Raw genomic sequence first — 13,026 nt, 5'->3', positions numbered from 1 at the left:
ATATGGCATGTAAAGATTTTTCTCCCATTCTGTAAGGAGTCTCTTTGTTTGGGTAGTGGTTATTTTTGCTGTTCAGATCACTCTTAATGTGTGAACTCTGCACCAGGAAATGAAAAAGGCATGTGCTCCAGTGCAGTGATTTGTGGGAAGAGAGAAAGTGGAATTAGATGGACTGAAGGTACCGCTGAGGCTGAAGGATCAGGTAAAGGATACACCCTGGAGGGAGAGGGGTAGGTGTGGGGAGCATTGCAGTGATTCCCATTTCAGACTCCTGGAGAGGGTTACCTCAGAAAAGTTGCTCCCTGAATCTGAAAGCAGCCATGAGGTGGCTGTGGGTGCTGCTGTGGTAGAATTTCACATTCTCAGCTGTTCTCTATCCTCATGTGGTATAAATAGGACCCAGAAGTTCCCTCAGGCTCAAGATGGGACTCATGAAACAGATGAATTAAGAACCAGAAACATAAGAGCTGCATGGTGGTGCGTCTGGTTGAGCACACGTTACCAAGCACAAGGACAAGGGTCCAAGTCTCCCGACTTCATCTGCAGAGGGTACAGCTCACTAGCCATAAAGCAGAACTTCAGATGTCTCTCTCTTGCTCTTGCAAGATTTATAGTGTTAGCAAGAGCTGCAGCCAGGTCAAGTCAGCCAGAGAGAATTTCTAGGCCCTGGCCAAGGCAGAGGAAACTAGCCTGTATCAGCCTCCACCTTGATCTGCAAATGCGAGCAGAGTGATAGCAAACAGGCTGGTAGGAAGTGTTAGTGTAGAGAGCCTGCTAACACTACAGATGATTCTATCTCCCTAGTAGCCCAGTACTTAATACAAAAAGATTTTTTTGTATTAAGTTGTTTTGTATTAATTGTTGATCATCCTTGTGCTTGTTGCTCATTATTTCAATTTTATTGAGCACTGCTGATATTCAATGATAACATTCTTGGAGTGGGAAATAGCATTTAAAACTTATAACTATGACATCTGGGAACTTAGACTGATGAGACGGCATACAAGTAACAAGCTTCTATTGCTAACTATCGTGGTAACGACTCTGGTGGTTGACAGCACCCTTGTCCTAATGGTAACTTCCAAAGCACTCAGGATGACAAAGATCAATTTTCAATCACTCCTAGAAGTGGTGTATGACAAATTAAAATTCATTGATGTTGACTGGTTCATATGCTGGGATTTCAGATGTAATGGAATCCAAAGTCATAATGGATATCTTGTTTTTCCCCCTCTGATCTTCTGGGTAATAGAGCTCATCTGCTAGAAAGGTAGTAGCGACACATTTTTAAAGAAGACATTGCCATTTATTCATTTTTGTAACATTCTTTTATTTAATATTTTATTTATCTATTTTGAAATAAAGACAGAAATTTAGAGGAAAGGGAGATAGAGAGGGAGAGAGAAAGAGAGACAACTGTGGCACTGCTTCACCACTTATGAAGACCCCCCCACCTCTACAGATGGGGACTGGGGGCTTAAACCTGGATCTTTGCTCATGGTAACATATGCACTCTACCATGACCTGGCCCCAAAGAGGTACTTTCTAAATGCAAAATAAGGCTTCTTAATTTGTCCTGTTATCAAGTAGGAAATCTCTAGAGAATTGAAATGCAGGTTCTGAATGACCTTTGACAATGGTTATGACTGTAAATAGAAATGCTGCCAGAACCTTTTCAAAGAAGAGCTTCGATGATCTCTTACAACAATGTTTAAAATTAGTACAGGAAACTGTTTCCAAAATAATCGGACATGTGAACAAACACGTTGATAAATAACACAGGGAAGATTATGATAGACTATTCCCAAATGCTCACATTCATGAGTTTGTGTAGGTATGTTTTTCTATAATGATATGTTCAGTTCAAAGGTATGAGATTCTGTAATGGAATCTCAAGTACATAAATTGGCAGTTTTTAATCTCCATCTTCTAAAAGTGGACCAATGGATGACTGTCATTTATCTTCAGGAAAGAAATATCCTCAGTTCTGTAAATAACTCAATTTTCATGTGCGCCTAGGACTCTCTGGGTTATTCTCATGAAGAGTAATCATGGAGAAAGCTCACTGTTCAGCCTTCACTTGATGGGTCCTTAATATATGTGGCATGAAGGCTATCACGGAATATAAATATTTGGATAAGAATTTTAAATAAGAATTTTTCTCAGGCATACATGTAAAAGATATTCTCACACGTTAAAAATATTTGAAATGTCTATGATCTCTGCACTAGGTCCAAGAGTAGGCAACTCTAAGGAAGTATTCACTGTCGTAACCCCACACAAAATTTTCTTCTGTGACAGTTTTGCAAGCTGTTACTCTGAGTTCCATCAAGTCACCAGGTTTCTGCAATCTCTGTAAGCTCCTGCAGTAGCTCAGAGAATGTAGGACGGCCTTTAGGTTTCTGGAAAAGGGAAATGGAAGTAGTCAGTTCAGTTTAACCATCACTCAAATGCCAGCTCTGGAACTTGTTGGCTGACCCCTGGGTCAAGACTGGTTTTCCACAAATGGCTAAGAAAGAAATCTTAGCTGAGACACAGGTTGGTCATAACAGTCAGTAAAACAAGCTGCGAATGTGAAAGTGTAAGAATGGAGAGGGACTAGAGCTGCAAACATCAGTTACACATAACTATTTCAATTTAAATGAATAAAAATTAAATGAAATTTTAATTCAGTTCTCACCCACACCAACTGCTTCTCTCAAATCTTTAATGCTAGCAACAGCTACCAGATTGGACAGCATAGTTAACACAGTTCCATTATCACAAAAAGTCCTATTGTACAGCACTACTGCAAAGCTCCATTGAAATGACTTGATATACTGAGGGGAAGAACTGGATGGCAGGGAATATCTGCAGTGTGAAGCCCCAAGTTCAGTCCTAGTTGCTAACTGACTCCTGAGCCCAGGTAGAACATTCCATTGAAAGTAAAAAGAAATGTTTTATGAGGGACCTTATAGAACCTGGATCATAGGTTTTTTTTAAAGGTCAGTCTACAAAATTTCTGACTAAGCCTCCTGTCCCCACCTGCAGGGGGAAAGCTTCACAAGTGGTGAAGCAGGGCTGCGGGTGTCTGTCTGTCTCTCTTTCTCTCTATCATCCCCTTCCCTCTCAATTTCTGGCTGTCTTTGTCCTATAAAGATAATTAATTCCTGACTACAGTGCTAAGGAGTGCAATATTTTTCCCAATTTCACCAAAGGCTCCATGAGGAAGAAGAGATACTAAATTATACTCTTGGAAATCTGATTGAAATCGTTCTCTCACGGTAGCCATATTTGCACAGAGATCAGTGCCAGCAGGGTTAGTGCAGAAGGATTACCCTTAATGATTTAGAAACAAAGGCCATCCATAAAAAAAGATGGAGCAGAAACATATATGAGCTCTGCTTTTCTTGAGATTCCAAGAAGAAATGGTGGAGCTTTTTAGGCAGCTAAAGCTCAACAGTTAATGAAACCTAAGAAGCATGTGTATCGATGATATAATCATCACATTAAAATCTAGAATGTATAACTTGAGCCTTTTATTATAAGTTGTAGGCAAAGTCAACATTTGCAAACAAGTCAGCATAACAAAAAACTGAAATGGAGCCCCAACAGGACTGGATTTGGATGATCCAATATTACCATGGAGGGCTGGGATGGCCAAGGTTTGATGCATTAGACAGAAGCAAAGGATAGCTTCAAAGATTCAATCCTTCTCCTCTTGGCTGATGTAGCTATACTCTGGATACAAAGGCAGGAGAAATCCCAGCTCTGAGCATCTCACCAGTATTAAAAGCAGCCATTGCCAACAGGAAGATCTGATTTGAGTAAAAGGCTTGATTGTATAATAAAGTAAACTTCCCCTCTGTGTAAAAGACTTTTATGCACTGGTAACATTTTGTCCTACATCAAAATGTTGTTTTTAAATTTTTTTAAATCATTTTTTTAGATAGAGGAGAGAGAGAGAGATACCACAGCACCAAAGCTCCCTTCAATTCCATGGAGGCAGGACTAGAACCCAGGTCACATACTTGACAAAGCAGTACACTATATAAATGAGATATTTTGCTGGCCCCCAACACTGCTTTATTCTGTATTCTTGAAAATTAACATGATTTACTTGCTTCTCCTACAGTTTCCTCCCTTCTGTCTCCTCTGCAGATACATAAAATTTCAGATAAGTATTAAATTATTTACACATGTACATGTATATTGCTTCATGTGCAGTATAATTATAAAGCTATTCACATTATTATAGCAATGGTGTTTTATTTGTTTATCTTTCTGTGCCTTTGTTTATTTTGCCAGAGCTCTGCTCAGCCTTGGTTTATGGCTGTGTGAGAGATTAAACCTGAAACCTTAGAGCCCCAGGCATGAAAGCCTTTTTGCATAACCATTATCTCCCCCATCTGGTCTGCAAAGGCGTTCTTAAGATGTGAGTTTGCCACTAACTGCTGACTGTTATTTTTCTGTCTTCTAAGATTCTTTACAGAGCAGTTAATCATATGTGATGCATAATCATGCACCAGGGATTTTTATAAAAATAATACTTCTCTGTTATGTGAAACATAAACCATTCCTGAAATATAGAATTTTCTAGTGCTTGTGAACTGGGAATGAGGTGATTTCTTTTTCCAGTGAGGAGGAAACTCCTCATCCTGCAGTGGTTGGAGCAGAGGATAGCACTGAAGCTGTCAGCGGGAAAGAAAGGCTCTATCAGAATCACAGGGGAAACTCTTATGAAGGGGAGTGACATGTTGAATCAGTGCCCAGAAAAGACAAGAATGGACCAAATCTCTATGGCTTTATTTTTAAACTCAACATTTCAAGAAAAAGAGAAATGGGGATCCCAAGAGTAGAAGTTCCTGGCAGACATTTTCTGTCTTTCATTCCTATTCTGGCTTAATCTCTCTATCAGGAGTCTTAAGTGCTAGGGGGAGATGAAACCCATTAGTTTTAGCTTTGGAAAAAGCAAGGCCGATCAAAGGGAAGACAAGTCAATAAAAACACCATGTTTCTCTTTCAATGTGGAAGTTTAACAGACCTGATTCTAGTTTTAAATTTCAATACTGCTCTCCAAAACCCCAGTCCTTAAGGGAAATAAAATCATTTAATCTTTAAAACATTAAGAAAATTAAGCGTTTTCTGTAAGAACCAACCAGAAAAATAATTTTTGGGACAACGTACTGAGTTCTTCCAATAAAAGACATTGCTAATTATTTATTTAACAGGACAGAGAGAGAAATTGAGATGGGGGTGGAGAGGAGGGGAGCCCTACAGCTCTGCTTCACACTTTTTGAAGCACTAGGGGCTTGAACCTGGGTTCCTGAGCATGGAAACACTTGCACACAATGGGTGCACCAGTTCTTCTTCTTCTAGCGTTTGCCCTTCTTCCGTAGCCAGTCAACAGCGTCAGGTTGAGCCTGATGTAAAGTTTCGAGACCTCCTTTGAATCTGGAGAGGTGGCAGTCATTGACTATGTGGGTCATAGTCTGTCTGTAGCCGCAGGGGCAGTTCGGGTCGTCTCTGGCTGGTGCACCAGTACCAAGCCCCTTCAGTAAAAGGCCTTTGTTAGAAACAATATGACTGAAAGATTACAAAATGGGAGTTTCAGATAAGAGTAATACTTCTGCTGCTCAGAGATCATTATGGAAAATCAGATACCCTCCTGACAGGAGGTATCCTGGGGCAATGTTTGTGATAACCTGGTTTATTTTCAGATGGTCAGGCTGCCAACCTTGAAGGAAACTATGGGACACTTACCTCGTGCCAGCAGCTGTACATGATTTCATATATGGACATTGAGGCCAACTGAGGACGGTATAGCCTGAAGCCCTTGGAAATGGTTTCTACCACTTGCAAATTAGACTTGTTTTCAAAAGGCATTTTTCCCTCTGTAAAAATTTCCCACATCAAAACCCCTGCAAATAAAATGCATGAAAACAAGAGGTTAGAAAGCAATGGTTACTTGGAACTGAAAGAAGTGTTTCGAACTACAAGGCATTATTTTCCTCCTCCAGCCTTTTAGCTAGAATTATCCAAAAGAAAAGCCCTTTTATCTAGGAAGCAAGCCATATGCTTTTGAACAAGCTTTATAACATGCTCAGCTTTTGAACAAGTCTATAATCTGAATACATTCCAAATGAAAACAATGTCTTTCCTTTTCCATTGGTCTTGACTGACTCGTCACTGGAAACAAATATCAGCAGCATCTTCATTTTTAAGTACTTCCCATATCCCCACACCGAAAATCAATGAAACTTCTGTTATTCCATAGAAGATGAAAGAATTGGGGCTAGAGAGATAGCTCACTGATGACATGTGCTTTGTCATTTGTATGACCCAAGTTCAAGAGCCCTGACTTCACCTGGGGTAAAGTCTCATGTTGTACCTCCCACCCCCACCCCAGCCCTTTGAATCTTAATGCAGCTGTGGGCCTAGGAAGCGGCACAGTGGATAAAGCATTGGACTCTCATGTGTGAGGTCCCAAGTTTGATCACCAATATCCTATTTGTCAGAGTGATGTTCTGGTTCTCACAGTCTCATAAATAAACATACAAACCTTTTCTACAAAGTAGTTTGGAGGCAGTGAAATCTTACATGAACAAAGCCTTAGCTCTAAAAGAACAACAGAATAAAAGGAAGATGACAGAATTTTGTGAGCCTAAACTGCTTGCTGGAGTGAAGACTGTTCAAGTCAGCAGAGGGAAGTCATTGCCAGCCTTCCCTGAAAGATTAGACTACTAGGTATAGCCCCACAATACCTAATAGTGGATCTGTTCATAATTAAGTTTTCAATAATCATTGATTATGAAGCACTTTCAAGTATCCCAATTTAAGTTCATTTCATTATTCACTCAACAAATATGTGTTAGTTATTTCATTATGAATCAGAACTATAAAGGCTAGGTGGCAGCACACCTGGTTGAGCATACATGTTATAGTGCAAAAGGACTCAGGTTTGATCCCCGGTCACCATCTTCAGGCTTTATAAGTGGCAAAGCAGTACAACAGGTGTCTCTCTATCTCTACCTTTGCTTTCAATTTCTGACTGTCTCTATCTAATAAATAATAAATCAAGACTATAGGAGAGGCAGAATATTCTTCAGATTGAGACTAGTCCATGCACACAAGAAGGGTTCTCTCCAGTGGGGAAGAAAGAAAAGTGGCCAGTTAAAAGTCAAGGAGTCACCATTGTTCTGCGATCACATGATTAGGCCCTTGTGTCTCATGACTTAACAGCTCTCTAGGGAGCCAGGCGGTAGCGCAGCGGGTTTAGTGCATGTGGTGCAAAGCAAAAGGACTGGCTTAAGGATCCTGGTTCGAGCCCCTGGCTCCTCACCTGCAGGGGAGTCGCTTCACAGGCGGTGAAGCGTGTCTGCAGGTGACTATCTTTCTCTCCCCCTCTCTGTTTTCCCCTCCTCTCTCCATTTCTCTCTGTCCTATCCAACAATGACATCAATAACAACAACAATAATAACTACAACAATAAAACAACAAGGGCAACTAAAGGGAAATAAATAAATATTCAAACAAACAAACAAAACCCAGCTGTCTAGCAGAGCTTAAATTGCCATGACTTCCACATGTCACTGGAGAGCTAATGAGATCAATGATACCTGCTTAGCTATATTGAGGACAGTAAAATTCACACAGAGGCTTCTCTGAACACTAGAAGCCTGCTGTCCCAAAGCCCAGAAACACTAATGTCAGGCGTGATCCTTGATCTGACCATCTGAGACCAAAGGCTAGAGTCACATTTTCCTCCTGGAACTGGGTTTTACTCATCTAGGAGGAGTTCTGATGTTTGAGGCATGAAAAAGAAAGAAAGAGAAAGAAAATGACTGTTGGGAGCAGTGGACTTGTAGTTCAGGCATTCAGCCTCAGCAATAACCCTGTTTCATTAAATCAAATTGACATCAGGTGAATGTCAAATTCACTCACCAAATGACCAGACATCAGATTTGCTACTGAATTTGTTGAAATGGAAAACTTCAGGAGGAGACCACTTGACTGGGAACTTGGCTCCTGAAGAGCTTATATACTCATCATCCAAAACATACCTATGACATGAGATTCAAAACACATTGCAATCAGGATTAATCCAGCAAGAAGGCATAACCATTATAAATATATGTACCCCAAACTCAGATGCACCAAATATATAAAACAAACAATGAATTTAATGGAGATATGGACAGCAATCAAATAATAGTAGGAGATCTTAACACACCACTCACAGCAAGAAACAAATCATCTGGACAAAAAAAAAAAAAATCAAGGGAGTCGGGCGGTAGTGCAGTGGATTAAGCGCATGTGGCACAAAGCACAAGGACCGGCGGAAGGATCCCGGTTCAACCCCCTGGCTCCCCACCTGCAGGGGAGTCGCTTCACAGACAGTGAAGCAGGTCTGCAGGTGTCTGTCTTTCTCTCCCCCTCTCTGTCTTCCCCTCCTCTCTCCATTTCTCTCTGTTCTATCCAACAACGACATCAGTAACAACAACAATAAGAACTACAACAATAAAACAACAAGGGCAACAAAAGGGAATAAATAAATATTAAAAAATATTTTTTTAAAAAATCAATAGGGAAATAGTGGTCTTAAATGAAACCATAGATGAAATAGACCTAAAAGATATATACAGAACTTTCCATCTCAAAAGAAATGAATACACATTCTTCTCAAGTACACCTGGAAAAGGTGTACTTGCCATTTGAAATGAATACACATTCTTCTCAAGTACACCTGGAAAAGGTGTACTTGCCATTTGAAATGAATACACATTCTTCTCAAGTACACCTGAAAAAGGTGTACTTGCCATTTGAAATGAATACACATTCTTCTCAAGTACACCTGAAAAAGGTGTACTTGCCATTTCTTGCCATTGCAATCAGGCAAGAAAGAGATATCAAAGGAATCCAAATTGGAAAGGATGCTGTTAAATTATCCTCTTTTGCAAATGATATGCTGATATATTTAGAGGACCCCAGAAACTCTGCCAACAAACAAACAAACAAACAAAAACTACTGGAAATCATCAATAAATTCAGTAAAGTAGCAGATTACAAAATCAATACCCAAAAATCTGTGGCATTTCTCTATAGAAAAGATGGACCAGAGGAAAGGGAACTGAAGGAAGCAATCCCATTTACAATGAACCCCCAAAGATAAAATACCTAGTAATAAATATATCAAGGGAAGTGAAGGACTTTCTAGCCCTTTTCTCTGCTCTGACACCATCTTCTCAGACAATATTTTTGTCCACCTCCATGTTAGCTATCAAACTCAAGCAAAAATTACCAAAGTCATGGCTCCCTGGGAACATACCAAAAATAGACTTTCTCGATTCTTTCCGCCCTAAGCTCCCTATTCTCATCTGCTCTGTTTCTATTTTTTTGTTCCTGTTCATTAATTATTTTGTCCCGTTTTATATCTTACCACCTTTCAGCTACCAAGTTGCAGATACTATCATGTTTAGATGACCTCACCAGTATGTGCTGGAGCCTCACCTCTCCAGAGCCCTGTCCTACTAGGGAAAGATAGAAACAGGTTGAGGGTATGGATCAACCTGCTAATGCTCATGCCCAGCAGAGGAATAATTACGAAAGCTAGAACTCCCACCTTCTGCACTCCAAAAAGAAATTTGGTCCATACTCCCAGAGGGGGAGAAATGATAGGTAAAGATTACCAGGGGACTCAAACCCAATTCCATCAGCCCCCAAGAAATAAGAGGAAAACAGGAAGGATATTCAGAACTAGTGATAGGTGTAGGTGTACTTGGAAAGGGAGAGAAGGCAGGACCATAGGGGGGAAAGCCTGGGCCAATACATATATAGATATAGACAAATAGTTATATAAATAATAGCCAATCCATATCTGCAACTTTGAGAGAACTACTATAGCTTCCAATGGAGAGGGAATGTGGATACAGAACTCTGGTGGTGGGAATGGTATGGAATTATACCACTGTTACAATTTTGCTAATCAACATTAAGTCATTAATAAAAATTTATTTAAAGGAGCAAGAAAGATAGACACCTGCAGACCTGCTTCACTACTCATGAAGCTCCCCCTCTGCAGGGGGGTCAGATCTGGGTCCTTAAATACAGTGTTATGTGCATTCAACCAGGTGTGCCACCACCTAACCCCTTATCTTTCCTTTTTTTTAAAAAAAAATTATTATCTTTATTTATTGGATAAAGACAGCCAGAAATTGAGAGAGAAGGGGGAGGGAGAGAGGGAGAGAGAAAAAGCGACACCTACAGTCTTGCTTCACCACTCACGAAGCTTGCCCCTAAAGGGGGTGACTAGGAGTTTGAACCAGGGTCATTGTAGCATGTGAGATCAAGCAGGTGTGCCACCACCCACTTATCTGTCAAAAATGCTATTCAAAAGCCATCTCCTTAAATTTTACTGCCTATGAAATAAATTTTCAATTCTTTAGAAAAGCAATAAAAATAATACATTCAAAGTTGGGAGTCGGGCTGTAGTACAGTGGGCTAAGTGCAGGTGGCGCAAAGCACAAAGACCGGCATAAGGATCCCGGTTCGAACCCTGGCTCCCACCTGCAGGGGAGTCGCTTCACAGGCGGTGAAGCAAGTCTGCAGGTGTCTATCTTTCTCTCCCCCTCCCTCTCTCCATTTCTCTCTGTCCTATCCAACAACAAACAACAATAATAACTACAACAATAAAACAACAAGGGCAACAAAAGGGAAAAAAATAAATAAAATAAATATAAAAAAAATACATTCAAAGTTGAATGTCTTATTTTCGCTGTTTTTCTACATATATTTTGTGATCTTGAGGAAGAAATAAAAGTATTGAAAATAATACATTCAATGTGAACAATTGCTAGAGCATTAACATGGCCCTGTGTGAAAATAAATGAATAATATCTGACATTTTTTAAATGACCAAAAAATAAACTCTCTCTCTATTTTGATATCTATATGCAGGAACATTCAAGGGTAGCAGTCTGGGGAGGAGATGATATCTTGTGCTGTGTAGCTCCATGAGTATGTCAGGTAGTATCTTTCATATTTAGGGATGCTTCCACATACTCCTCTTTCTTAATTTCCTACATACCCTACTTCAACTCACTTTTAAGTCTTTTATTGAACCAAAGGTCATTCTGCTGGGGGAAAAATGAATACAAAAAACAAATGGGAAAATGCCATGTTTCAAGCTCTTGAGTTTTAAAAGTCTAGATATTTTAGAAGAGAAAGGCTGAGGGTTTTTGCTGCTGTTGTTTTATTGTCTTTTTGCCTCCAAGGTTATTGCTGGGGTTTGATGTCAGCACTACAAATCTACCACTCCTGTGGCCATTTTTCCCTTTTTATTGGATAGGACAGAGAGAGGCGAGGAAAACAGAGAGGGGTAGAGAAAGAGAGACACCTTCAAACCTGCTTCACTGCTTGTCAAGTGACACCCCTGCAGGTGGAGAGCTGAGAGCTTGAACTAGGATCTTTTAGGGTGACACAGAACCTGAGCCCTCTTTCCTAAGCTAAGCTCCAGGAAGACAGAATCCTAAGAGTTGCTGTGTGTCTAGCCAGGCAAATGGAGATCTACTATAGGCCTATGGAGTTTTCTAGTCAGACAATGCCAGAAATGATGAAATCAGGAAGAGTCTGCTGCCACTTGTGTGGATGATCTACCAAGAACAAAACAGGAGTATTATGACTACAAGGATGGCAGGGGAAATGATAGCAGCAAGGACAGGCGAAGACTATGACCTCAAGATAAACAGAATTTGAATTCTGACCCTGAAAAGGTACATGGAAGAAACCCTGAGCTCACTAAGTTAAATTCCTAGCAACCTGAAACAAAGGAGGTTTAAATGATAAATTCCACTGAGTTGTACTAATTTGGTTGGATTTTTCATACTCTTGAGTTGCAGACTTACAGTCAACTATGACATTTGTTAATGGGCATGCATGTTTATTAAAGACAAATTACTGCTGAGTTTTTTTTTTCAGAAATGCATATATATTAGAATTTTTCTCAATCTTTGTATTATGAATAGAATGAATAGTTCTCTTCTGTTTTAAAACAGGGCTTTTTAAAAAATAAATTTATTTTTATTGATTTAATAATGATCAACAAAACTGTAGGATAAGAGGGGTACAATTCTACACGATTCTCACCACCAGAGTTCCGTATCTCATCTCCTCCACTGGAAGCTTTCCTATTCTTTATCCCTCTGGGAGTATGGACCAGGATCATTATGGGGTGCAGAAAGTGCAAGGTCTGGCTTCTGTAATTGCTTCTTCGCTGGACATGGATGTTGACAGGTCGATCCATACTCCCAGCCTGTCTCTCTTTTTCCCTAGTGGGGTGGGGCTCTGGAGAGGTGGGGGTTCCAGGACACATTGGTGAGCTCATAAGATAGGTTTTATTAATAATGACTTTAAAAGGTTCAACAGAACAACTCACAGCACATATTTACTTCACAGATAAATGATTTTATGACTTAAAAAATTCAAAGTGCCGCAGTAGGTCATATAACCACTTAACACTTTATTCACATGTTTCTAAAAAGCCATAAAACTTTCAGTTTGTCAGTACACAAATGTACAGTTTCCTCCTATAAATAAATAACATGTCATGTACCTGGTCATTCCAAAGTCCGAAATTTTTACTATATTTGTAGAGCTGACCAAACAGTTCCTTGCTGCCTATAGAAAGAAGAAAATAATTCATGTTTGAACATAAGATTTTTTTTCCACAAATTTCTGCTTTCCTTTACTTTATTTGGACCCCTGCACTACTTCTGTGTGGGCCCACTTTACTACACAACAAGCTTGGTCACACGGTCAGTTAAAGACAGGTGAGATTTCAACCCAAACAATCCTGATACTTGAGAGGGAGGGCAGGAAGGAGGGAAAGAGAGGGGGAGATACACAGAGAGAGGGAGACTTGAAGCACACAGAAGGAACAGGTGTGGGTTTTAAGAACTGTTCTGAACATTATAAAACAAAAGGACTTAGAAAGCTAGCCTCTCAGTAATGCCAGTTAACACTGCTATGAGAATGTCAGAACCAAGAGAA

General features: G+C 39.9%; 1 protein-coding gene across 2 annotated transcripts in view; it reads right to left on the bottom strand.

The window, feature by feature from the left end:
* Positions 1–2,088: 2,088 nt before the first annotated feature.
* Positions 2,089–13,026, bottom strand: part of TXK (TXK tyrosine kinase) — a 54,855-nt gene continuing 43,917 nt past the window's right edge. For both annotated transcript variants that reach the window (XM_007539687.3, XM_060188079.1), the window contains 4 exons: positions 12,590–12,654; positions 7,924–8,042; positions 5,743–5,900; positions 2,089–2,402 (listed from right to left, as the gene is read on the bottom strand). In XM_007539687.3, the coding sequence (XP_007539749.1) occupies positions 2,334–2,402; positions 5,743–5,900; positions 7,924–8,042; positions 12,590–12,654 (411 nt within the window). In that variant the 3' untranslated portion in view covers positions 2,089–2,333. The remainder of the gene's footprint in view (positions 2,403–5,742; positions 5,901–7,923; positions 8,043–12,589; positions 12,655–13,026) is intronic.

The sequence above is a fragment of the Erinaceus europaeus genome, chromosome 3 (genome assembly GCF_950295315.1).
Source record: "Erinaceus europaeus chromosome 3, mEriEur2.1, whole genome shotgun sequence".
Lineage (NCBI taxonomy): Eukaryota > Metazoa > Chordata > Mammalia > Eulipotyphla > Erinaceidae > Erinaceus > Erinaceus europaeus.
The sequence above is the reverse complement of the archived record's forward strand: the minus strand, read 5'-3'. Positions and strand labels throughout refer to the sequence as shown.